General features: G+C 36.6%; 2 protein-coding genes across 3 annotated transcripts; both read left to right on the top strand.

The window, feature by feature from the left end:
- The first annotated feature begins 15,148 nt into the window (after window positions 1–15,148).
- Window positions 15,149–22,956, top strand: LOC125212150. 2 transcript variants are annotated; one of them, XR_007174617.1, is made up of 5 exons: window positions 15,149–15,193; window positions 20,007–20,375; window positions 21,214–22,132; window positions 22,205–22,412; window positions 22,498–22,956. XR_007174617.1 is itself a non-coding variant. In XM_048112232.1 (5 exons), exons 2-4 carry the CDS (start codon window positions 20,341–20,343, stop codon window positions 21,953–21,955), a joined length of 549 nt encoding a protein of 182 aa, XP_047968189.1. In that variant the 5' UTR covers window positions 15,149–15,193; window positions 20,007–20,340; the 3' UTR covers window positions 21,956–22,132; window positions 22,205–22,464. The 2 variants fall into 2 exon arrangements, 1 of the variants encoding a protein (XP_047968189.1); XM_048112232.1 differs by lacking the exon at window positions 22,498–22,956 and having other exon boundaries at window positions 21,214–21,497; window positions 21,726–22,132; window positions 22,205–22,464.
- A 2,896-nt stretch (window positions 22,957–25,852) lies between these two features.
- LOC125216234 (loganic acid O-methyltransferase-like) lies at window positions 25,853–27,293 on the top strand. The gene is made up of 3 exons (XM_048117894.1): window positions 25,853–26,096; window positions 26,172–26,789; window positions 26,862–27,293. The coding sequence occupies exons 1-3, from the start codon at window positions 26,034–26,036 to the stop codon at window positions 27,174–27,176; spliced, it is 996 nt and encodes a 331-aa protein (XP_047973851.1). The 5' UTR covers window positions 25,853–26,033; the 3' UTR covers window positions 27,177–27,293.
- Window positions 27,294–27,496: the final 203 nt, after the last annotated feature.

The following is a 27,496-nucleotide window of genomic DNA, read 5'->3' as shown; positions in this document are numbered from 1 at the left end:
CACATAATAAATAGAATGAATTAGAAAGTAGTTCCCAATATTATTGTCACCTGCAAAGTGGGGACAATAATCCTAAGAAACTGCAATTTCCAGGGTTCAATCAGAATTTATGAGATAGCTTGATTTTTGTTATCAGCACATGGACATTGTTATGGGAGTGTATTGTAGAAATAAAATTCTGTAATGCTAAATCTGATGGTCGTGCTTAGGCAGCATTAGGAGGAAGATATTGATGCGTCGGTGTTGTGACCAGTAAAATTGCCAAAGTTTTGATGCGTATTAACCTCCAAAGGAGGATACAATTTATTAATTTTGCTGTTGTAAGATTTTGAAAAGTTCTATGGTTAATCTACTCAATTTCCTTACATAAGGTTATGACAAATAGTAAAATCTTCTGTTTGCAGTGCAATAAAATCCGTCAAGATGTCTTTTAATCTTCTTTCTGCCATTCTCAAAGAAAACAAACTCGAGGGCCAAAATTACATCGAATGGAAACAAAACTTGGATATCGTTCTCACAGCCGAAGAGTACAAGTTTGTGCTCACTACTCCACACCCAGCTGTGCCGGCAGCTAATGCCGCGCAAGCACTGCGAGATGCGCATAGACGGTGGCATAAGGCGAATGAGATGGCTAAGTGCTATATGTTGGCTTCTATGTCATTAGTGCTCAAGCATCAGCATTCTGCCATGGAAACTGCCGCCGAGATCATGATGAATCTCGCAAATCTTTTTGGTACTCAGAATCGAACGACTAAGTCTCAAGCCTTTCGGAGTATCATGACGAAGTCTATGAAGGAAGGCTCGTCTGTGAGGCAACACGTCCTCGAGCCGCCGCATAGTATGAACCCTATTTTCAATTTTTCAGAATGGGGTTAAAATTGAGTGATTATAGGGCCATCTTTTGTGTAATTATTTATGCTTCTAAAATTAATATTGTAATTAGTCTACCGAGTCTGTTTTGCTCTCTCCATCCCCCCTCTTTCTCTTTTAATTTATTTACTGTTAAGTTTGATTTTATTTCAGCATTTTCTTTTTTATTTCCCAATATACCAATTTTATTTTAATAATTTATTTGTTTATTCATCTTAAATTGCATATAATTATATTGTTTCTCATTTTAGTTACCACGAAAAAAATAAAATAAGTCGTGCAACGCACGTGGGTGATACTAATTGAAAATAAAAGTGTCAGTTTTTCTTAACTAACTCACCAGTATAAAAAATGACATTTTTAGTGATTCTAATTAAGAATAATTGAAGAAATGAAAAGAAGAGAAAAAATAATCCTAAATTCAATAAAACAAAGTCATTTTCAACATTATAAAAATACATCATTTTGCATACAGATGAGGCAAATGAGAAAATAAAGTAATAAAATTTTGTAATTTAAAGTAGCCTACCTAGAGTTCCACTCGAAGAAGGAAAAAGGACTCCATCAATATTTACCCTTTATAAAATTGCTATTCCTAATATATTTACTTCTATAGTAAAAAGTCTATAAAGTCCAAAACTACATTAGAAACTTCAAACAAATTCACACATAGACGAGTGCGTAATTGAAGACCTTCAGCTTCGAATATTAACCACCATCATCAAAACAAACCACAGACACGCCTTCCCTTTCACTACTTAATTTAATCATATAATATAATTAGGTTTGTTTGGTATGTGTTGGATTGGAATATGAGTATTTCATGTCTTACATCAACCTCCTCAAACTTAATTAATAGGAGTAATGTTGAATTAATGGACCAAATCATGTTGGGCCGATTTAAGTATGAGCCCATTGTGAATAAAAGTGGCTTAAGTCATTGTGCGGCTCACTTACCCGTTTCACTCCCTTGTCTCACCTATGGCTATTTGATAGGATGAATTGTGTCACATATTTTAATTAATTTTTATGCTATAATGATGTTATTTATATGATTAGATGCAAGGATTTGGTGTAAAACGGGAAGAATAGGTGAAGACACCAAGTAGAGAGAACAATCTGAAGTCGAGGAGAAGATTGAATAAGTACAATCTTAAGATATTTAATTAATATCCCAAACTACTTTTACACTATTCGTATTTTAAGATAAATCTTTGAAGATAAAACAAAAACTTTTATTTAGAAAAGCTATTATAGTGCTAATTTTGAATACAGATCCCAATATTAGCAATCGATCACCAATGATGAATTACATATTAACTCATTGTAGTGCTAATTTGTAGGACACACCGAGGTTAACAACCGGAACTATATTTTAATATATATTAATGTTGGGAATAATCAAATATAATTACACCGAATAAAATAAGAAATGGATCTTATCAAGTCCTTTAAGTAAACGCAACTAATCTTTAAAATAGTATATAGTACTCCCTCCATTTATTTTGTTTATAGTTGAGACAGAATTTTTCGGCACGGAGTTTTAGAAATGAATGTTGGATGTGTTAAATAAATAGATAAAAAAGTAAGAGAGATGAAAAGGTGGAGAAAATAAAGTATAAAGTGAATAAAGTAGAGAGAATAAAGTAAGAGAGAGTAAAGTAAGAAAGAGAAAAAGTTACTCCCTCCGTCCCAAGGTATTAGACCAACTTTCCTTTTTGGGATGTCCCAACATATTAGACTCATTTCATTTTTTTAGCAAAAAGTATCTATCTTAATTTATTCTCCATCTACTTTTTCCCTCTCTCATACTTTACTCTCTCCACTTTAACTATTTAAATATCAATTCCTTAAATCATGTGCTCAAAAGAAGTGAGTCTAATACTCGGGGACGGAGGGAGTACCATATATGGAAATGAGTCAACTATGAAGAAACTTCCCAAAATAAAAAAAATGACTCAACTATAAAGAAACAGAGGGAGTAGTACGACACGTGACAACAATTAGCTATACATTGTTGAATGGTGTGCTGAGCAGAAATTATGACTTTAATTTATAATATAGTACTCCCCCGTCTCAAGGAAGATGACCCCTTTCTTGGGCAACATGAGATTTTATGCAACTTTATTTTGTGTGTTGAGTGAAGAGAGTAAAATAAGAAAAAGAGAATAAAGTAGAGATAAAAGTGATTTCATTTTAAGTAAGAGGTCATCTTAGTTGGGACAAACTAAAAACGAAAGTGAGTCATCTTCATTGGGACGAAGGAAGTAGTATCTGTACATATATAAAAAACGAGTTTTAGATAGATTTTAACAATCATTCTGTGCCAGAGATACAAATGCAATTTTGAATAATTATTGAATTACATTTCATTTTGATTCAATTCATTATTGTAACCGTTACATCTAATCACTAATGATAAAAAAATCACTTAAATTATCAAGTTTTAAATTATCAAGTTTTGTGGAGTGGGCTAATAATTTGATTGTTTACACCATTTAGTTTAAGGGCATCCGCAATGGGGCGGACGATGCGACGGACGATGCATCGTCCGTCGCATCGTCTGCCACTGTGGATCGCGGACGATGGGTAACCCATCGTCTGCGGACGATGCGCGGAGGATACCCATCGTCCGTCGCATTGTCCGCCACTGTGGACGAGGCGGACGATGGGTCACGGACGATGCGACGCGGTTTAGTTTTTTTTTTTTAATTTTATTAAATTTTCAAAACCTATATATATCAAATTCACTTCATTTTTCACACTTCATTTTTCTCACTTCACTCTCATCAAATTCACTACATTTTCAAGCAAAATGGATTCCGGAGATTATCCGAATAGTCCGATGTTTGGTGGTGCACGATGGCCGGGTACAGAACCCGACGAATACCGGCCATTTGACACCAACGGCGAGTACGATCCCGACACTTCCACCGACTCATACGGGCTGTCCGTTATGGAGCCGTCTCCACACGCCCCGCCCCCGCTTCCGGGTCCGCCACCAAGAAGAAGCGGAGAAAGGCACGAGCCCAGAAGTTGCCTACAACGGAGGTGTGTGAAGAGTTTGCCCCGGGCAGGACGAACTACTCCGACCCCGAATCCATCGTCTTGACGAGATGTTGGATTGATGTTTCGGAGGATCCGGTGTACGCCAACAACCAGAGAGTGACTGCGTATTGGGAGCGCATCGCCGAGAAATACAACGCGGCCAAGCCGGCGAACGCGTACAAGCGCCACAGGGAGCAGCTCCGCAAGCACTGAGATCAAATAAAGAAGCAGGTAAATTTGTTCGCGACGGAGTACGAGAAGTGTGAGAGGAAGCAGGCCAGTGGCGAGAGTCTCGCGGATGTGCGGGACAAAGCGATGCAGTCGTATATTTCAAGCACTACCAGTCCGGGGCGCTCTTGAGGGACAAGCAAAAGTTCGTTGGTGGTGTGATTCCCCAATCGACGGCGGCGAGGAGGAGGGCGTCGAAGCGCACCTTCAATGATTATACAAGTAGCGATAGCGGCGCGTCTCCGATGGACCTCAACAGTCCGGTGTTCGAGGATGAGAGTTCCGGCACACCGATGTCCTCCCGGCGTCCCCCTGGCGTCAAGGCTGCCAAGGGCAAGGGCAAGGCCACATCTTCCTCCGGCGCGCCGCCTAAGCAAGCCCCGTCGCCGACCCCGAGTTCGACGCCGTCCGCGACTTCGACCGCGGCCCATGCGTACGCGGATTTGGCAGCCTCCTCCAACTACCAGACGTTGTTGGACGCGCACACCGCCCTCATGCAGGCGACCAACCCGGCTCAAATTGAGGGCATCTAGCGGATGATCGATGGCCTCAGCCGCAAGTTGGGACTTCTTTAGACTAGCCTCCCTTTTTTGTATTTTCAGCTTTTTTTTATTTCTTATTTTGTAACTTTTTTTTAATTAAGTAAAATTAGAATTTCCCTTTAATTGTGTTGTTTTTAATTGTTTAATATTTTTATTTACATTTGCAAACATAATAAAAATATAAGTACATACAAAATAGTGAAATGCTTAGGGCGTCGCTTAGGGCGGGCTATAATCCGCCCCACTGCAGGTGGAATAGGAGGAGGATAAAATACTAACGTGGCGATGCATAGGGGCGTCGCTTAGAGCGTCCCATTGTGGATGCCCCAATAAGCATGAATAATTCAACCTTGAAATCAATCAATCAATGGTTACAAATGTTTAATCATGAATTTTGAACATTCAGGCTGCAATGGTTTATTAAGAGCAATGCCATGATTAAAAACGTGTGGTGAAAAAAATTAGGATTATAAACCCAGTAAACATAAATGAAAATTAGGATTATAAAGCCTTTTAAATTGGCCAAAGGTAGAACCGGCGGTTACAATGCCATAATTTTTTTTAAAATTTTTTTGTATAAAACGCCATCTATAATATTTATAACTAACATAAGATAAAAAAGAAAAAAAGAAAAAATACGTATTTTTATAAAATAATATTATTTTAAACATTACAAAAAGAAGTCACATTATATATAGATAAGATAGTTGTATTGATAATGGAAAAACCCTTATCAAGTGAAAAAGATAAAGAAAGTCGCAGAGAAACATTGCTCTGTCGACGATCGAAAATTCTAAACGGAAAACTAAATAAAGATAAAAGATAAATATTATGATTTCATTGATTGAATAATGAGAATAACAATAGCTCCTATTTATAATACTCCTACGAATAACCTAACTTGGTGAACAATATAATAAAAATATGAAAAAGATATGATAATATAATAATAGAGATATGAGAATTATTCCGAAGATATAATCGTATCTAACTCCCCACGGTTGAAATCCACCTTGTCCCCAAGGTGGAAAACACGACACAATGAAGAGAGTCGATAACAGCATCTTTGGCGAGATATCTCCCCCTGGATCAAATATACAAGACTGCTCAGTCCAATTGTATACTCCATTTGGCACCGTAGAAAGCCTCCGTGACAGCGGCAACATTGTCTCAAAATGAGAATCATTAGCTTGAAACGCAAGAGAGTTTTCATCATCTACCATTTTCATGACCTCAAGCATTGTATAGATAAGTTCATCAATTATTTCAACATCAACAAATGCATCGGTCCTTTTTTTCCTCTTCTCCCAAAACCAATGACTCTTTCTCATAAACTCGGTCTCGATCCCCAATAACTCTAATCCTATACTTCCTCTTGCCAAGATGCCCATACTCCATTGCATCAACCAATTCAATTGGGACCGAAGTGTGATCACTATAATCCTGAAAATAAATTCCAAATGGTGAGGCAAAACTTCATCTTCATCAACACACACTTGATTTGGGCCGCACGGCAGAGGTATCCCGGCTGGGAGGGGCGGTTCCTCTTCAAACAATTCCTCCTCCTCTTCATTGACATCGGGGCTGCACGGCAGAGAGATCGCGGCTACTGGCGTTGTCTCGGAGTGGGGGCTCGGTGGATGCCAATAGGAGTGAAAGTGTTGTGGTGGTGGCTGCTGGTCGAGCACAGATTCCTGGCATTGATGATGTAGCTGGGTATATTCGTTGAGGTGGGTCTGCTGCTGGTGGGTGTATGGAGGCGGCGGCTGGTAGCACGTGATCCGGAATTGCGGCTGTGCGGCGGCGTACAGTAGAGGTCCGTCTGGTGGGTCAGGTTCCGGGCGCAATGGAGGGCGCGTGGAAGCTGCCCTACACTCATGCTCAAGCAATCGGGACTCAATTCTGGCCAACCTAGCGAGAATATTCTCCCACGCTGCTGCTGTTGAAGTCAATTGCAAGCCTTCAGATGCTTGCGATATCTTCGACCATGAAGGAAGATTGACTTCAGTCATGAGTTCGAAAATGGAAGCACTAGTTGATAAGGGAAAAACCCTTATCAAGTGAAAAAGATAGAGAAAGTCGCAGAGAAACCTTGCTCTGTCGACAATCGAAAATTCTAAACGGAAAACTAAATAAAGATAAATATTATAATTTCATTGATTGGATAATGAGAATAACAATAGGTCCTATTTCTAATACTCCTACGACTAACCTAACTTGGTGAACAAGATAATAAAAATATGGAAAAGATATGATTATATTATAATAGAGATATATGAGATATTCCGAAGATATAATCGTATTATGTATACAATTGAAATATACTGAAATCTGGACAACATCTGAAAGAAGATTAGGCTACTGAAGCTACCTAATCTTCGAACAGTTTTTAGAAGAAGAAAAATAGTACTCCCTCCGTCCCAATTTAATTATCACTCTTGAAGTAGGCTCGAGTATTAAGAAATGTAAAGAAAAAGTTGGTTGGAAAAGTTAGTGGAACGTGATATCTATCATTTTATATTAGTTTTATAATAAAATGTGAATAGAGTGAGTTAGTGAAATGTGAAACCTACTTACCATTTATGATAAAAATGAAATGTGACAATTAAATTGGGATGGACCGAAATATAATTGAGTGACAATTAAGTTGGGATGAGGGAGTAATAAACATATATGCAATATACTCCACCCTTTAAACCTTTTTAAAGAAATTCTTATTCCTAACATATATACTTCTTCATAAAAAATAGATTAAAAGTCAAAATTGGTCCTAATCATATGACCATTTTACAATTTTGGTCTCAGACATTATATTTTGAATTATTGCATCTCATACATTTCAACTCGGGCCACAACCAGTCCAAAATAAAGGGTTCCGTCAAATATTAACAGTCAACGAGTGTTTATCCGATTTTGACACCATTAATCATTTTTAATTATTTTAAAAATGATAATTATTACTCCCTCCATCTATCTTGACACGGGTTTTAATGTAGAATTGGTAAAGTAGGAGCGAACGAAAAAAAGTAAGAGAGAAGGAGAAAAAGTAAGAGAGAAGTAGTGTTAGTTGAATGATGTGTAGAGTTATTATTTGTTGAAAACTTTCCATAAGTGAATGTGCTCTATTTTTTGTGGACGGCCAAAAATAGTAATTATGATCTATTTTTTGTGGACGGAGGGAGTATAATATAAAAGTTATTTAATTTATGATAATAATTAGTATTAATTTTGAAATTATTAAAAGTGATTAATTGGTCAAAATCGGGTAAACACCCGTTGACTGTTAATATTTGACAGATCCGCCCATTTTGGACTGATTGTAGCCCGAGTTAAAATGTAAAGCAATAATCAAAACGTAATGTCTGAAACCAAAATCGTAATATGGTCATATGTTAAGGATTACTTTTGGCTTTTACTCTAAAAAATATTACTCCCTCCGTCCCATAAAAGATGTCTTACTTTCCTTTTTAGTTTGTCCTACTAAAGATGTCACATTTCCATTTATGGAAAAAGTTCTCCCCCACATTAATATAAATATTGTATCTTTTCTTTCCACTTAACACATAAAACAAAACTTCTAAAATCTCGTGCCATCCTACAAGTGTGACATCTTTTGTGGGACGGATTGAGTACTATTTGAATCCAAATCCCAAGTGCTCTATGATCGGTAGAATCAACAAAAGTACTACTCCACCCAATCCTGAAAAGTATGAATGTTTGATTTGACACGAGTTTTAATTATGAAGTAAGTTTTTAAAGTATTATTAGTGGAGAATGAGTCTTACCTCATTAGAGATAAAAAGAATTTCTAAAATTAGAATATTCATATTTTTCAGGGACAAACTGAAAAGGAAATAGTTCATACTTTTCAGAGACGGAAGCACTACCATCCGGCGCTCTTGGGGGACAAGCAAAAGTTCGTTGGTGGTGTGTTTCCCCCAATCGACGGCGGGAGAGGGGCGTCAAAGCGCACCTTCAATGATTATACAAGTGCGATAGCGACGCGTCTCCTAGGACCTCAACAGTCCGTGTTCGAGGATGAGAGTTCGGCCACCGATGTCCTCCGGCGTCCCCGCGTCAAGGGCCCGCCAAGGGAAAGGGCAAGGCCACATCTTCCTCCGGCGCCGCCTGTGCTCCTCGCCGACCCGAGTTCGGACGCCGGGCCCGCGACCGACCGGGCCCATGCGTCGCGGATTTGGCGGCCTCCCCCCAACTACCGACGTTTTGGACGCGCACACCGCCCTCATGCGGGCGCCCAAACCCCGGCCTAATTGAGGGCATCTAGCGGATGATCGATGGCCTCAGCGCAAGTCGGGACTTCTTTAGACTAGCCTCCTTTTTTGTATTTTCAGCTTTTTTTTATTTCTTATTTTGTAACTTTTTTTTAATTAAGTAAAAATTTGAATTTCCCTTTAATTGTGTTGTTTTTAATTGTTTAATATTTTTATTTACATTTGCAAACATAATAAAAATATAAGTACATACAAAATAGTGAAAAAGCTTAGACGCTTAGGCGGGCTATAATCCGCCCATGCAGTGGGAAAAGGAGGAGGATAAAATACTAACGATGGGTGATAGGGCGTCGCTAGAGTCCCATTGTGGATGCCCCAATAGCATGAATAATTCAACCTTGAAATCAATCAATCAATGGTTACAAATGTTTAATCATGAATTTTGAACATTCAGGGGCAATGGTTTATTAAGAGCAATGCCATGATTAAAAAAGTGTGGTGAAAAAAATTAGGGTTATAAACCCAAGAAACATAAATGAAAATTAGGATTATAAAGCCTTTTAAATTGGCCAAAGGTAGAACCGGCGGGTTTCAATGCCATAATTTTTTTAAAATTTTTTTGTATAAAACGCCCTCTATAATATTTATAATAACATAAGATAAAAAAGAAAAAAAAGAAAAAATACGTATTTTTATAAAATAATATTATTTTAAACATTACAAAAAGAAGTCACATTATATATAGATATAAACTAAATAAAGATAAAAGATAAATAATTATGATTTTATTGATCGATTCAGGAGAATAACAATAGGTCTTATTTATACTGCTCCTATGAATAATCTAACTTTGTGAACAAAATAATAAAGATATGAAAAAGATATGATAATATAATAATAGAGATATGGGAAATATTCGAAGATATAATCGTATCTAACTCCCCACTTGAAATCCATCTTGTCCCCAGTGGAAAACACGACACAATGAAGAGATGATAAAACATCTTTGGCGAGATATCTCCCTGGATCAAATATACAAGACTGCTCAGTCCAATTGTATACTCCATTTGGCACCGTAGAAAGCCTCCGTGACAGCGGCAACATTGTCTCAAAATGAGAATCATTAGCTTGAAACGCAAGAGAGTTTTCATCATCTACCATTTTCATGACCTCAAGCATTGTATAGATAAGTTCATCAATTATTTCAACATCAACAAATGCATCGGTCCTTTTTTCCTCTTCTCCCAAAACCAATGACTCTTTCTCATAAACTCGGTCTCGATCCCCAATAACTCTAATCCTATACTTCCTCTTGCCAAGATGCCCATACTCCATTGCATCAACCAATTCAATTGGGACCAAGTGTGATCACTATAATCCTGAAAATAAATTCCAAATGGTGAGGCAAAACTTCCTTCATCAAACACACTTGATTTGGGCCGCACGGCAGGGTTTTCCCGGCTGGGAGGGCGGTTCCTCTTCAAACAATTCCCCCCCTCCTCTTCATTGAATCGGGGCTGCCCGGCAGAAAACCCGGGCTACGGGGTTTGTCTCCGGAGTGGGGGCTGGTGGAAAAATAAGTGAAAGTGTTGTGGTGGTGGCTGCTGGTCGAGCACAGATTCCTGGCATTGATGATGTAGCTGGGTATAATTTTGGGGGGTGGGTCTCCCCTTTTTGGGTGGGTGTATGGGGGGCCGGCGGCTGGAAGCACGTGACCCGGGTTGGGCTGTGCGGCGTACAGTAGAGGTCCGTCTGGTGGGTCGGGTTTTCGGGCGCAATGGGGGCCGTGGAAGTTTACACTCATGCTCAAGCAATCGGGACTCAATTCGGGCCCAAACCCTTTGGGGAAAAATATTCTCCCCACGCTGCTGCTGTTGAAGTCAATTGCAAGCCCGGATGCTTGCGATATCTTCGACCATGAAGGAAGATTGACTTCAGTTGGGTTGAAAAGGGAAAGCACTAGTTGATAAGGGAAAAACCCTTATCAAGTGAAAAAAATAAAAAAGTTGGGGAGAAACCTTGCTCGTGACAATTGGAAAATTTTTAAACGGAAAACTAAATAAAGATAAAATTTTAATTTCATTGATTGGATAATTAAAAAATAACAATGGGGGCCTTTTTTCTAATACTCCCCCATAACCTAACTTGGTGAACAAGATAATAAAAATATGGAAAAGATATGATTATATTATAAAAGAGATATATGAGATATTCCCAAGATATAATCGTATTATGTATACAATTGAAATATCGTCTGGACAACATAAAAAAAAAAAGATTAGGCCCAAGGCTACCTAATCTTGAACGGGTTTTTAAAAAAAAATATCTCCAATCCCAAAATTTAAAATTTCCCAACTCTTAAATAGGCTCAGTATTAAGAAATGTAAAAAAAAAAGTTGGTCGGAAAAGTTAGTGTAATGTGATATCTATCATTTTTTATTTAATTTTTTTAATAAAATGTGAATAAATTTAGTTAGTGAAATGTAAATCTTTTCCAAATTTTTGATAAAAATGGGGAAAAGTGGAAAATTTAAATTTGGGGTGGACCGAAATATAATTGAGTGACAATTAAGTTGGGAAAGAGGGAGTAATAAACATATATCAATATACTCCACCCTTTAAACCTTTTTTAAAAAATTCATTTCCCCAAAAATATACTTCTTCATAAAAAAAAAGATTAAAAGTCAAAAAATTTGGGCCTTTTCATATGACCATTTTACAATTTTTGGGCTGGAAAATTATATTTTGAATTATTGCATCTCATACATTTCAACCGGGCCCAACCAAATAAAAAGGGTTGTAAAAATATTAAAATAACAGTGTTTTCGTTTTGACACCATTAATCTTTTTTAATTATTTTAAAAATGATAATTTTCCCTCCCTATCTTGCCCGGGTTTTAAGTAAATTTGGGAAAATAGAGGACAAAAAAAGTAAGAGAAAGGAAAAAAAGTAAGAGAAAGTAGTGTTATTTAATGATTGTAGAATTATTTTTTAAAATTTTTATGTAAGGTTTTTTTTTTTTAACCCCTGAAATTAAAATTTTTTTTTTGTGGCGGGGGGAGTATAATATAAAAATTATTTAATTTATGATAATAAAGTTTAATTTTGAAATTATTAAAAAGTGATTAATTTAAAATGGGGAAACAAGAAACTTTAGATTTATAGGATGATCCCAATATACTAATTGATGTCGAAGGGTGTGTATTGGATTGCCATTGTAGTAATTGTACTGCCGGATTCGAAGTATTCTATGAAGAGTGGATACTCTTTCTGGCTTTCATTGCTATAGCTTATGTTCATACTACATTGTAGTAATTGTACTGCCGGATCCCAAACTTTCATACCTTATTATTATATTACTATTATTATTATTAGCGGAAAGATAAATAATAAGTGGTTATGGTAGAATGCAAAACCCGCCCTTTACGTTTAGGGCTCGTTTGGTTGCGTATCCGAGGTTTTATTAAGATCCCATATAGTGGCTTTTACCATGATTTTAAATAGCTAATCATACTTATGATGGTGTTTGGTAGAAATGTTTTATGACTTAATACATCATTTGGTAGGCATTAGTCATTATACTAGAAAATTATACTAAGGCCTGTGATGACAAATATGCCCTTCCTTATTCAAATGAAATGACTCCCTTACCCTCCGTCCTCCTTGCAAATGTGCAGCTTGGCGCGGAATTCTTCACCGATTGGCGCCATTAATGGAAGATGATAAAAATATGTGTACACATTGTATAGCAATGTCAACGTTAACGGAAGATGTGTACACATTGGATATCTTCACAGATTGGCGCCATTAATGGAAGATGATAAAAAAATCTATAGCAATGTCAACGTTAATGGAAGATGCCTGGTCACGAGCACCACGACGCACCTGACGGCCCCGCACACATTGGCTGGCGTAGGTGGACTCAAATTTGCAGAATGTTTACTTCAAATTTGAGTGTGTTTTTAAGGTAGCCGGTGATGAAATCATAGTTGGCGTGCATCTGGATTCCATTCAAGCTCGAATATGAGATCATTATAGTCGCGACACCCTTCCTGATCGAGTCGAGATAAGCAGGCATATGGATGTCTTGCCGCTCATTCCACTCTATCACTGTGTCATTCTCATTGATTCCATAGGCAGTGCCACCATCTCCAACGAAATGCTTTGCACATCCCGCGACTTTCCCTTCCACCACAACAAGCACGAATCAGACAAATCAAAGGCGAACAAACAACAACGTTGTTACAATAAATCAGATCCCTACCTAGGAAGGACAAATGGGAAGTTGTTTGGGTAGTTTGGAGAAACTTCCCCTTGCAGACCAGGGAAGATCTCGGTCATCATCTGCACAATCTCGTGATCTTCGCTGTAGTTTTCATAACAACGCCCCATTCAATTTAGTAGCCGATTAAAAAAAGACAGGAAATTTCACTCACACTCCCTCCTCCACTCACAATACTCGCTATTTTGCACAAACCAAACTTCTCACTTCAGCAAAAATGCTTTCAATTTCATTACAAACCCAATCCCGAAACCTTTTAAAGTGAGGCCTTTTGCTTAACATCTTTTTCATCAATCATCCCATGAATTGAGCAATTCCCATCAAAATTTCAAATTTCTGAGATTAGGGTTCATCAAGAATTGGGCCTTTTCCATCAATAAAGAATCAAACATGAGATCCCACAAAATAAAATTTGATCTTTTTGCACCTACCAATTAAATATTTGTGGATAACATCTGCAGATGAAACCCGACGTTCAATCTGAGTCATCTGTCCAATCTTTTCAGCAAGAGTCATTCTATCATCAAATCTCTCACTCTCTCCTCCACGGGCTGCTTGGGGTCTTGTACTTCATGTACTCTGCCGCCACCGCCGCCGTCCGCAGCGCCACCGCACGGCGGTTCGCCTGAAAAAATACCTAAAAAATCACTTCCCAAACCTATGTGATAGTGAGCGACTCATGGTATTATGCTGGGTAGAGCTCGAAAACGAGGGCAATTTGGGCATAAAATGGAAGAAGACGAAGTCGGTAAAGCTGGGAAAACTTTATACCACAACTTTTCTGAGATAGTGTTATGCCAGATTCGCCGATTTTATTGTGGAAATCACCGAGATCCGGAACTTTTGTGCCGGGTTCTCCGACAACACCAACCGCTACCAAATGGTGGAGAAGATGGGAAAAGGACCAGTTTTATGGGCTTTTATGTGGTAATATGGGTTTCTATGAGCTACCAAACTAGCCCTTAGAATAATCGATTTTGGAATTATAAATAATAGTTCCTTCGTTCTCAAACAAACATTTCAAGTACATCTAAAAGAGTAACACCAAATAAAAGTTTATAATGTCCGACACATCTCCGAAGTCTGCTAGAGCACTATTATACAAATTTATCAAATTTCCAGTCTATTACAATTAGAGTAAGACGTGCACATCTCGGGCAGCCCGTTCAACGTCCGTGCTCACAGTCCAAGGAAGTACAATACATCATGGGAATCGCCGATGCTCTCCTAATAGGTCCCATGTTCTTCAAATGAGTTCTCCTACATAAAAAGATAATTAGAGGAAGTAAGATACAATTAGCTATTAATTAAAACATTAAGTCACTAATAAAAATATAGTAAGATGCATTTGCAGTAAAGAAGAAGATTCATATCTTTCTAAACAAGTGGGCATTCAATACTAATGTAGAGAAATCAACGGCTCATAAGCCCCGATCAATAACAGAAACTTCATCATAACAAGACAATACCCAAGTTCACCAAATTTAAATATATAAAAGAAAGCTAGGATCCTACCACCAAAATAACCAGAGAGAAATGGGAATACTTAGCTTAGGATGTGAATCTGCCCGGGACATCCTGTAGCCGAAATTCGGCACCCCGTCGCCGACAACGACAGCCCCACGCCCCAATCCGCCACTGCTACATAGCAATTAGTAATCTACAAGTTTGATACAGCAAAAACTTTTAAATCAAAGCTTTAAAATTTTTTTAGAAAATAAAAACAAAGCAGGGAAGAATTTTAAATAAATCCTTACCTTTTGGGAGTTGGAAGTTCGGCGAGGAGGCGGTAACTGTGGTGGCTTCGGGGAGCTGCTCCGGCAGCGCGAGGTATGGAGGAGGCCGAAGCCGCTGCCTGTGCATGCACAGTGGCGGCGGCGGTAGATCGGAGAGAGAAGAGAGGGAGACAGAGAAGAGAGAGACCGCCGGAGGGTGTTCATTCCGTTGCGTATTGTTCTTCTATACTCTGACAAATATTTATTATTGAAGAGTAAGATCTCCATTCGAGTTCTTCTGATTAAAAGTTAATTTGAAGTTGTTTCCCTTTATTTCCAAGTGGATATTCAGATATTGTTTCCCCCTTCCCCTCTTCTTATCTCCCACCCCTAGTCACGGGTTTCCGGCTTTGCTATCCCTAGCAAAGTGCGGTCGTGACAGGTTGGCTGCTGCCACACAATTTGTGGGTCGAGTACTAAAACTACTGGGTTTGAGAGACTTAAACTATTTTACTCTACCTACTGGGTCTAAGAAACGAGAACGTACGGAACATGCATGACTTTGAGAAACGAAATATTTGAAAGTTTTAAAACAACTGGAGTTAACGTACTAGACAGACTTTCCTAATAAACGACCAGGGTCTGGAAAAACTGCAGAAAAGTAAAATGACATGCCGAAAGTACTGACAAAAGCAGATCTGATTCTAACTACCAACAAACTTCATCTTCTTCATGAATCAAACGAGAATATCAGAAAGAACAGAGCATTTAACACCATAAAAACAGAGCAAACTTCAGATCTAAGCTTAAAACGAGAATTTAAAGCCGAAACTTAACAGATCTACGCTACTGGACCTAGCAGATGAAGAAACAGAAAGTAAATAGTCATAATCATGCAGAATGTAAACAGCAAACACCAGATCTACGAAATTCCAACTCAAATCCACCATGATTCAACAGATCCAAACATCTCCATACGTAAAACCACAACCTCCAACAACAAACCAACAGATCTCAGCTCCAAACATGCAACAATCAATAATAATGAAAGCGAAAAGCAAGAAATAAACATCAACTCAGCGAGATCCAACAAAAATCAACATAAACTTCCATAATAATGAGAAATAGGTTCGAATCCAGTAGATCAAAGTCAGAAACTAAAGTTACGAAACTAAAAACCAACAAGTACTAAACAAAAAACAAACTAAACAAAGCAAGGTAAATATTGTTTCTTCGCCTTCACAAGGCGGTGTTACACGACAGCTAAACGTTGAGAACCACCACGACGGCCAGAAATCACCCCATCTCCAAATGCGCAGCAAGTGAAATGAATATTTGAAGTGTGAAAAAACAGGAATGGAACAAGGAACTTCAGGAGTGAGCTAAGAGAGTGTCTAGGGATGTAATGTGTAGATGATGGATGATATGTAGCTGTTGCCTTCTTCCTTAAGTTTGAGCTCTTTATATAGGTGAGACTCTGATCCCTAGGGCATCCTTCTGGTGATTTGACGCTTGTGCCCTTGAATAAGATGCTCTAAAATCTGCTCTTGCTCCTTCCTGCTCCTGTCGCCAACTTCTGATCCTCCCAGGTCTGGACGACGACATCTGATTTTCACTTCAATTTCATCTATTTTGCATCTGCCAGGTCAGGTAACAACAACTTCTAGGTCTGGCAGATTTGTTACGCACATGAACTCGGAAACATAGATTAGCGCCCCAAAAGTACAAAATTTTAACCCAAAACCAATGCATGAAACGAGCCTTATCATAGTAGTATCTCTCTAATGCCATATTCTCTAGATGAAACCATTTTTTTCTTGCGGTTCCGGTTCCAAATCGTAATCCGCTGTTCTAATTTCACCGGCTCAAGGAACCTTGGGCATCTCTTCCTAATTATGCTATCTATCATGCTACAAAATGTGTGTAGGAATTACAGATTTGCACAATGTTTTAAAAACCGGACCAATAAGCGAACCGGCGAAGCTATTGGTTCACGGTTCAACCGATCAGACCGATCCAACCACTGGTAGAACTGGTTTTCTGAAGCATATTAATTAAATATATATTATATAATTATATCAAATTTTTTATATAATAAAATGTGGTTTTGATCAAATTCATATATATTTTTTATAGAGGATAAGTATTATTAAAATATAAAATATTAGTGAACTTAATGAGGATAAGTATGATTAAATTTTAGAGAAATATAAATATCATTATAATTATTTTTTAGTGAGCTTAATGCTACCCTATAATTATATAAGTATAGTATATGTATAATAGGAGTGCGTTAAAATGACAACATCTCTAAAAATAACACCATACCACCATTCCTAGTCAATCATTTGTACACATGGACGAATAATAAACTGTCGTGTGGCAATAAAAAAATGCTCAAGTGTAAAAATCTCGGCCAGCAATATACAACACTGTATATAGCAATTTTTTCTCGGCCAACAATATCCAACACGCTATACAGCAATCTATAGATTGATGTGTAGCGTTTATAATATTGCTGCGTAGCTTTTATAATATTGCTGGATATATGGTGTCACAGTGTCACTTAAAGAGGTGTTGTCATTTTAACACAAACTTGTATAACATATTAAAACATATACTATTAATTAAATATACACTACAAAAATCTCGCGATTTAGCAACGGAATTTAGCAGCGGACACTGATCCGACACTATTAGTGGCGGAATTAGAAGCGGAATGTCCATTGCAATCATTAGTAGGGGATTTAGTAGCGAATTTTCAATAAAATTTGGCGGTATAACAACGCGTGATATTTAGTAACGGATTTAGTAGCGGATCGGTGCGTGCTAGTAACTAGTAGCAGACACATCCACTACTAATAATTATTTATTTATTAATAAAAATCTAAATTACGAAATTTAATGTCTATAGCAACGGATTCGCATCCGCTAGAAAATAGTAGCAGACATATCTGCTGCTATTATTATTTTTGTTAAAAAAATTCAAAATTTTGAAAATAAATAATTTAGCAACGGATTCCTTTCCGTCAGTAGGCAATAGCAGGGAAAATATTCGTTACTATTCCGCTGCTAGATTAATACCCCTAAATTTTAAATTTAATTGAATTATTTATGAATTAGTTTTGTACCTCGTTTCGTTCATGAATTATTGTCAAAGTTTGAATTGGCACGAGTTTAAAGAAATATGAAGAAAAGTGAGTTGAGACGGTTAGCGGAATGAGGATCTCGTATTTATATATTAGTTTTATAATAGAATGTGAATGCAAAGAGTTAGTGGAAAGCGGGGTCCATGTACAAAAATGGAAAAAAAGTAAAGTGGACAACTTTTCACCGACCGAGCGAAATGGCAAAACTGGACAACATTTCACGGACGGAGGGAGTATTAGTTTAAAGCAATACAAAAGAAGTGATATCGGAAATTTATAACAAAATTTCACGATTTCGAGTTTGATCCAAAATAAATATACAATTTTTGTTTAGAATAATATTTTTTTTTTTAATTTGAAGATATATAATTTAAAATTTAATATTTTCTTAAATTATTGCGGAATGACTAGCATAATTTATTTTAAGTTAATTCGTATTTATGTAAGTACAATTTATGTAAGTTTATTGTTATCCAAATAAAGATAAATGTACATAAACTGTACACGTATAAAATACCCCTAAATTTTAAATTTAGTTGAATCATATATGAATTATTTTTGTTATTAGTTAATAGTAGTAATACAAAAGAAGTGATATAGGAAAATTAATACCAAATTTTCAGATGATTTTGAGTTTGATCTAAAATAAATATTTTCCCTTCGTTCCGCGGTAGTAAAGTCATTTTTTTTATGGATATTAAGAAAGATATATTAAAGTATACTAAATGAAGAGATAATAAAGTAGTAAAGAGGAAAAAGTAGAAAGAATATTAATAAAGTAAGAGAATGAATTGAGTAGGAGAGGGAAAAGATTTGCTTTTTGCTAAAATGGTAAACAACTTTACTATGGTGGAATATACTACTAAAATAGAAAGATGACTCAACTCTCATAGAACAGAGGGAGTACATTTTTTAAATAAAATAATATATTTTTCTTAATTTTGTAGATATTTAAGTTAAAATTTAATATTTTCCATAACCTGTATACATATATAATACCTTTAAATTTTAAATTTAATTGAATTATTTATGATATTAATTTTGTTAATAGAATAGCAATAAAAATAAGTGACATAAGGAAATTTATAACAAATATTCACATGATCAAATCCAAAACAAATATACAATTTTTAATTAAAATAATGTTTTAATTAGTTTTATGTCATTTAATTAGCTGATGTTTTTGTTTAAGCCACAAATAAAATTATATTTTATGTCTTTTATTGATTTTGTCAATATGATAGAAGATTCATATAAACCAATTGGAAATTGTGTAACATAATTAGAGTATTAATTAATACTTATATAATTAACTCAACTCACACACCACAACGCACGACTCTAACCATTCCTCCTACGTCGCTTCAACTCCACTGACTCTCTAAACGCAACTGCTGCGTCCTCGACGCCGCCGCCGCCGCCTCCTCGTCGTCGTCCTCCGCATCTCTGCTTCTCCTCTCACGGGTTTTTCTCCCCCTCTCTCTATCTCTATCTATCCCGCAATGATCATCTAAATTTTGCATATTCAATTACTTGCTTGTGAATGTGGTGTTCCCTCATATTTTGAATAAGGCCAAAGAGGTACCAATTTTAGAATGTATGGCAAAAGCGTTATAGTTTATGTTCGATCAATTCTATTGGGAAATTTATGTTTAGTTGGCACTTTTGCTTAATTAGGATTATTGTTTGTTACTGATTTCAGTTTTTGGTTAACTAGAATGATATTTTTGGTAATTTAGAAAGTCATCCGAAGAGTACATTAGGGATTAGAACTTGAGTACATTATGAGAGAGTTGAATTATAAACTGCTGCAGTGTTGCAATCTGCCGCTGCAATTCTTCTTTCTTTAGTTTATTTCTATTCCTTTCTTTTCTTGGGTGGAGTGGCTTGACCAGAAACACATGAATATTTACTAATGTTCACTTATGTTTTTTTGCAGTGATTTAGATATGTATCATCACCGTGGCCATCACACTATCACCGGCGAGTCCTCTCAAATGAGATCAACCGAACGAAACATCCACGAGAATGTCAATTTCATGGAAGATGATGACCATGTAGTGCCTGATAGGATGATAAAAATTGAAAGGGATTCCCACTCTGGGTTTGTTATATTGGTTATTGATTATTAATTAAGATTCTTGTTATTATATATTAACTAATATTAAAATATTGTAGGAAATTATTGGCCCATTGGCAGATGGCAAGTAAAATTACCTCATCATTTCACCAAATCCGAAATCCAACGGGTTTTACATGTGCTAAAACCCCAGATGACGTTAAGAAGGGTTACTTTGAGGAGTTTCGAGTAAGTATTAGTTTGATTGCTTGTGATTCTCACATTCTCCGATTCTTTTATACATATTCATATAGCTCAGATTGTTATACTATAGTTTAAACCCATTAAACAAATGTGAATCAAAATTAATCAAGCAGATTCATAAATCAAGAATCCATGATTTGAATTTGGTGATTATTTGGATTTGATATAATGAGTGGTGTGTGAGAATATGGAGTACAATTTTTACAGCATTTGCATTCATAGAATGTGCATATATGTGCGGTTTGTTTAGGCCTTAGATTTGACTTTCATATACTATTTTTGGATGGTTGGAGTATTTTAATTGATTTGTTTATGTTACTAACATGGTTTACTTCCAAATATAGCAAATGTAATAGTATTTGCAGTATGATGAACCTTGACATTGTAAAAGGTTAAATCATCACTATGTAAACCTTTGTTAAGGTACATAGATTTGTACAGTTTGATTAAATATTCCTTCTGTCCCATTAAAAATGAAACGTTTTCCTTTTGTAACTGTCCCATTAAAAATGAAACGTTTCCTAAAATGGAAACAACTCTATCTCTACTTTTTCATCTCTCTTACTTTCCTCTCTCTTCTTTAACTCACAAAACAACACTACATAAAATCCCGTGCCGATTCCCAAATGTTGCATTTTAAGTGGGACGGAGGGAGTACTTGTTTTTAAATTTCATCTGCAGAACATTTTACACATCTCTGTATTTTCTCTCTTGTGTTCTAATTTTGAATTGCTTTATTGACTTTTGGATATTGCCTAGGAATATATATTAATATTTCATCTTTCTACAAAAATCATATTTCTGGCTTGATTCATGGGAGCAGGAGGTGTGGGTCCTTTGGAAAACGAAAAGCTGCAATCAGATTTTCGTCCTTTATTACCCGCTTAAAAAAGTTTAACGCTCCTAATAAAGCAAGACCGAGTTACGTGTCAGAAGTGACGTGGAAAGGATTGCTAGAGCATTGGAAGGATCCCGATGTGATAGAAAAGTCGATACTTACAAAAAAGGCCAGACTTTCTGAGCCAGATGGTCCCGGAACCGGATACAGTAAGAATTACTCTTACTTACAGAGGCTCAACTTCAGTTGCAGCAAAAGCTCAAAAGTTGGTAAGTGTTATATATATACACCTATATATTGGGTTGTGATCAATTGAGATTTTTTAGGCTAATTGAGAAATGAGATGTAATATCAGCCACTCATTTTTATTAAATGAGTGGTCCAGAATTTGCTACATAGAAAATATTTTCAGATTAATTAATTATGGAATGGCAGAATGGTAATTTCATGTTTAAATTATGTACTTCCGCTGTTCTCTTTTTCCCAAATCCCTGCAGTTGTTTTCCATCCCAACCCATCTGCTTCTCCGCCGCCCCAAAAATCTCCGCCACAATCTCTGCCGGCGGCAAGCTCCTCAACGCCACCCTATCCTACCTCGACGCCTCCGATGAGCTCCAGACCGTCTCAATCGCCGACCTCAGCAGCAGTAGCAGCAGCCGGAGCGAGAGCGGGAGAAGCACCTCCTCCGGCAGCGGTGACGGTAGCAGTTCGTGGCCGTGGAAGTTGAAGAGCTCCGCCGCATTGCGGTAGAAGAAGAGGTTCAATCTGCACCTCTAGTTTATAGATGCCGTCCTTTTCAAATTCATCTCCGCCTTCGAAGCCGTGTGTTTAGTCTCCGCGCTCTGCTTCTTCTTCCTCTGCTGCGGATGCCATATCAATGGAGCTCTCAGTCTCCGATCTCGCGGTAATTTTGCGATTAATCAGTTTTCAATTCATCAGCATTTTTGATTTACACCTTCCTCGCGTTGAATTGCAGGATGATGATGGAGGTTTGATCTTCAATTCCGCAAGGATCGAGAGTAAGGAGATGTTGATCCTCGGAGCTCTGAAATGGCGGATGCGCTCCGTTAATCCTTTCTCGTTCCTCATTTATTTCTTCTCGCTCTTCGTTTCCGGCGACGACAAGCGTTCGATTCAGGCTTTGAAGAATAGAGGAGATCGGATTATCTTCAAATCTCAGCACGGTTTGCATCAATCGATCAATCAGTATACACATCTTTTATTTTATTTTTTAATTATTTGATTAACGGAGAAATCAAATGACTGCAGCAACAAGAGGTGGCTGGGCAATTGCGGCCAGCATCGGCGCGGTGGAGGCTTCTACAGTAATATTGATTAATATATCTCAATTTCATCTCTCAATTTCAGATCTGTCTCACTGATTTTGATTTTTGAAGGTATCCTATGTTTTCAATTGAATACTTCTACAGTAAAGAGAGGTTTTGTTTCTGCATAAATTTCCTAGATCTGATGCTTGTTTACCAGTTGTTGTCTTTGATCTTTCTGCAAATTCCTTCTTTGTTTATTAATTTTTGTTTAGTTGAATTGAGTCTTTTATGTAGTTGTTCGGATTTCGAGAAATCTCGTTGCGTTTGCCTATGATTGAAGGTTCAATTCGTAGGAGAAATCATTAATTTATTGTTTCTCTCTCTAGAAATTATGTTTCATGCGCCGTATTAATCGTCAACATCTGCTGATTCAGCCTAATTTCATTCTATTTGTTGACCGAGAAATCGTTGATTGCACGAATGGAAGTCGTCGTCGTCGGTGAAAGTTGTTGACATTTTGCTATAGGTTGTTGACAGTTGATATTTGACTATTGATATGTGAATTATAAGTGTTATTTTTTAGTTGTTGACATTTTAATACAAGTTGTTGACACTTGATATTCGTGCCATTAATATGTGCATTATAGTGTTATTTTTTAGTTGTTGACATTTTAAAACGAGTCGTTGACATTTGATATTCTGGTTATTGATATGTGAATTATAAGTGTTATTTTTTAGTTGTTGACATTTTAATACGAGTTGTTGACATTTTATATTCTGGCTATTGATATGTGAATTATAAGCGTTATTTTATAGTTGTTGATATTTTAATACGAGTTGTTGACATTCGATATTCTGGCTATTGATATGTGAATTATATGTGTTATTTTTTTGTTGTTGACATTTTAATATGACTTGTTGACATTCGATATTCACGCTATTGTTATGTGAATTATAAGTGTTATTTTTTAGTTGTTGACATTTTAATACGAGTTGTTGACATTCGATAATCTCGGTATTGATATGTGAATTATAAGTGTTATTTTTTAGTTGTTGACATTTTAATACAAGTTGTTGACAATCGATAATCTCGCTATTGATATGTGAATTATAAGTTTTATTTTTTAGTTGTTGACATTTTAGTTGTTCACATTCGATAATCTCGGTAGTTGACATAAACTACATGCTATTGACATTTCGAAAATGTTGTGGATTATGTCAACTATACACATATAATGTCAACTATAAGGTGTTGACATTGATGCAGACTATTGACATTTGATGTGCAGGCTATTGACGATAATACCCCCTAGTTGACATAAACTGCATGTTGACATTTCATAAATATTCTGGATGAGTGGCTGAGATTTCATCTCAATTCTCAATTAGGCCCAAAAATCTTAACCTGACAGGACCCCATATAATGTTTGTTTTATTATGTTTTTAATAAATAGGCAAAAGGAAAGGGTGTTCCCATTGCTGAAGTTTCATATGAATCATTCATGACACTACACTGCAAGAATGGGGAATTCATATATAAGAGGACTGCGGATATTGCTGTAAGTTATAAATATGTATGTATTTAGATATAATCAATTGATTATTCATATAACATTTATTTTCATTCATATTAACTAGGCGAATGTCACTGAACTTGCTGTTGCTCAAGGCGAAAATGCCAACTTGAATGATATTTTTGTAAATCAAGTTATGGGAGGTCGTCTCGACAAAAAGAGGAGGATGGTTGGACCCGGAGATCTCGGGCCATGCCTTGTAGATAATTCCTCTACACACACTGTTGGAGGGACGAGTCATCAAGTGAAAAATTCAATGAAGAGCGCTAGAAGAGAATGAAATTAGAAGAAGATATGAAGATTCTAAATGAGAAGATGGACCAGTTCATGTCCCATCAGTCCCATAACTCGAGCTTTTAGAGTCATGACAACATCGAACTTCATGTAATCTCCAAAATACTTATTAGTATATCTATTATTATCTTTTGCTACAAAGAATTATTATGATTTATTTGTTGAAATGTAGGTGGGTAGTAAACAGGTTACCGTAACTAGATAAGCAATAAAATAAGTTTTCTGGAATATAATATTAAAATTAGCAACGGAATAGCAACGGAATAGAAATATAAAAATAAAATTAAAAAATTCCAGTAGCGGACTATATCGGTTGCTAAAAAATGATTAATTTTCGTTTCTGATTTGATCAACATTTAGTAGCGGATTCTGTGTGTCGGAAATCCGTTGCTAAATCTTAGCAGCGGATGGTGTACGCGGCAAGCCATTTGGCAGCAAGGTTTTTAGCGGCGGACCTTATCCGCTACTAATCCGTTGCTAATGTGATTTAGTAAAGGAATTAAGTTAGGGTTAAGTTATTTAGCAGCAGAAATATTCGTTGCTAAATCGCGAGATATTTGTAGTTATACATAACAATATTCCAATTTAGTGTGATAAATTAATATTAAAGTTTATTAAATAAAAAATATAATTAACCTACAATATCTACAATTAATCAATTTATAAAAATAATAACTAATCACATAATGAATGAAAATTTATTCATTGATTATAAGAATAAATAAAGTTATTGTAATGTCACAAAAAGTGAAATAGTGTAGTGGTAATGGAGGTGGACTTACATACATGAACTTTGGAGTTCGAATCCCAATTGGCTCTAATTTTTGAAAAAATTATTGAGATTTCAAATAATCGGTTTAACCGGTTGGCGGTTCTCGGTCGAACCGGCCGGTTCAAAACGGCCTAACCTCCTGGCGGCTGTATCACAAGAATATGTATTTTTTTAATTTTGAAAACTCTTTTTTGTCTAATGAGGTGAGACTCATTCTCCATTCACAATATTTTAGTTGCTTTTTTTTCTCTACCTTTTTCTCTTACTTTACCAATTTTGTATAAAAATTCGTGCCAAACCTAAAGTGTATATCTTTTTGGGATGGAGAGAGTATATTAAAGTATGACTTACATTACATTAATTTTTTTAACCCACTTTCTATTACATTTCTGAAACTTTGTGTCAAATCACAGCGAGTCAATTAACGGCTGACAATGGGAGTGTATAACAACTTATATTTAATATCTAGATTTATTATATTTAAAAGTATATGGGCCTTAAATTGTTGTGAGACTAATGCACGTCTTTATTATTTATGCCAAACATAGTTTTCAATTAGTTAGCAGATTAGGCGAGGGATCTAATAAAAGTTGAGTTGTCAACATCTAGAAATTATGTTAATTAAGAAGCACCAAAATTAAAATTGTTAATATTTGGATTGATTATATTTAAAAGCACATGGGAGTATATCATGTGTAAGGTATGATATAGTTTTAAAAAGGAAGTTGACAAACAGCCTAACTACTCCAGTATTTTTTTAGTGGCATGTAAGTGCAAACTCAAATCAATTTGTAAAATTATGACCTTATTAAGTAGTAGTATTAAATTGTATAAATAGAATATGAAGATATCTGAATCGTACAAGTTGAGCTTCTGAAATCAATAGCAGGATTTGTAATGGCATCTCCGATGAATGGCGGTAGCGGCACATATAGTTACGCTAGAAACTCAACTTGGCAGGTTCAGTCAAATTCCATTTTTGTTTTTCATGTTTGATTATTAATTAGTATAATTTGCTTCTGAAACCACATACAGAGAAATGTGGCAGCTGCTTTGGAGAACACATTGAAAGAGGCAGTGATGGAGAATCTTGATCTACAAAAGCTGTTGTGTGATTCCGACACATTCGTAGTCGCCGACCTCGGGTGTTCGGTGGGGCCCAACACATTCCACGCCATGGAAGCCATCATCGATGCCCTGCAACGCAAGTGCGACAAAACCACCCTCGAATTCCAAGTTGCCTTCAACGATCAAACAGGCAACGATTTCAACACTCTATTAGCCTCTCTTCCTGTCGGGAGGAACTACTTTGCCGCGGCCGTGGCAGGCTCCTTCTACGGCAGACTATTCCCTTCCTCTTCCATCCACATCGCCCATTCCTCGGCCACACTCAACTGGCTGTCCAGGGTGCCGGAGGGGTTGGCCAACGCCGCTAAAATCCACTACACTGGCGCCCCTGATGCGGTGGCGAGAGCGTACCAAGACCAGTTCGAGGAAGACATGGGGATATTTTTTAGATGTAGAGCTCGGGAGATCGCAGCAGGAGGGCTGATACTCATTACCATGGGCGCCGTGCTTAGTAGAGATGCTCAGCATCGTGTGGCTGCCGCGTTTACTTTTATCGAGTCCATCCTCATCGACATGGTCAAAGAGGTATCGCATCACGTACTATTTGCGAAAATTGATTTAATATATCACTTTATCATTATATGAATCTGTGTGCAGGGAGTATTAGCGCAAGAGCGAGTGGATTCGTTCAACATTCCTATTATATTTCCTTACATAGAGGAAATAAGGAGATTGATTGAAAAAAATAAATGCTTTGAAATTGTGAAAATGGAGAAGTTGGAATCTGCGGGGAATAGTGAGAATGCAATAATGCACATTAGAGCAGGATTTGAAGGGACTTTGACCACTCACTTTGGAAGTGAGATTGTGGAACAAGTTTTTGTGAGGGCCATCCAACACCAACACAAGCTCCATTCAACTCTAACTAGTACAAGCTCCACGGGCATCTTTGTTGTGCTAAGGCGCAATTAAATATTGTATGACGTACTGTTGTAAAAGAAGACTTTTTTATTTTATTGTATTTTAAAAAGATATGCATGAACTGTACTGCATCGATATGGATATACACATGAGTGTTTAAATTATAAACTAGTGTTATCACCCGTACTATACACGGGACAAGTAATTTTTAAATAATTAAAAAAAATTATAAGATAAATAGATTAAAGAAAAGGATAATAAGAAAATAATATAATGTATATGATTAAAAGTATATGTTAATTACAATACATGTCCATAACAAAAAAGAAAAATGTACTCCTCCCAACTCACTCTAAATGAAACATTTCATA

This window comes from Salvia hispanica, chromosome 3 (genome assembly GCF_023119035.1).
Source record: "Salvia hispanica cultivar TCC Black 2014 chromosome 3, UniMelb_Shisp_WGS_1.0, whole genome shotgun sequence".
NCBI classification, from domain to species: Eukaryota; Viridiplantae; Streptophyta; class Magnoliopsida; order Lamiales; family Lamiaceae; genus Salvia; species Salvia hispanica.
This window is presented reverse-complemented; position numbering and strand designations above follow the sequence as displayed.

Bases quoted from the DNA above. Each gene is read 5' to 3' on its own strand.
- LOC125212150 (XM_048112232.1), top strand. From the start codon at position 20,341: ATGACGTTAAGAAGGGTTACTTTGAGGAGTTTCGA. The intron at 20,376-21,213 runs GTAAGTATTAGT...TCATGGGAGCAG, and splicing joins GTTACTTTGAGGAGTTTCGA to GAGGTGTGGGTCCTTTGGAA. The intron at 21,498-21,725 runs GTAAGTGTTATA...AAATCCCTGCAG, and splicing joins CAGCAAAAGCTCAAAAGTTG to TTGTTTTCCATCCCAACCCA.
- LOC125216234 (XM_048117894.1), top strand. From the start codon at position 26,034: ATGGCATCTCCGATGAATGGCGGTAGCGGCACATATAGTTACGCTAGA. The intron at 26,097-26,171 runs GTTCAGTCAAAT...AACCACATACAG, and splicing joins CTAGAAACTCAACTTGGCAG to AGAAATGTGGCAGCTGCTTT. The intron at 26,790-26,861 runs GTATCGCATCAC...ATCTGTGTGCAG, and splicing joins TCATCGACATGGTCAAAGAG to GGAGTATTAGCGCAAGAGCG.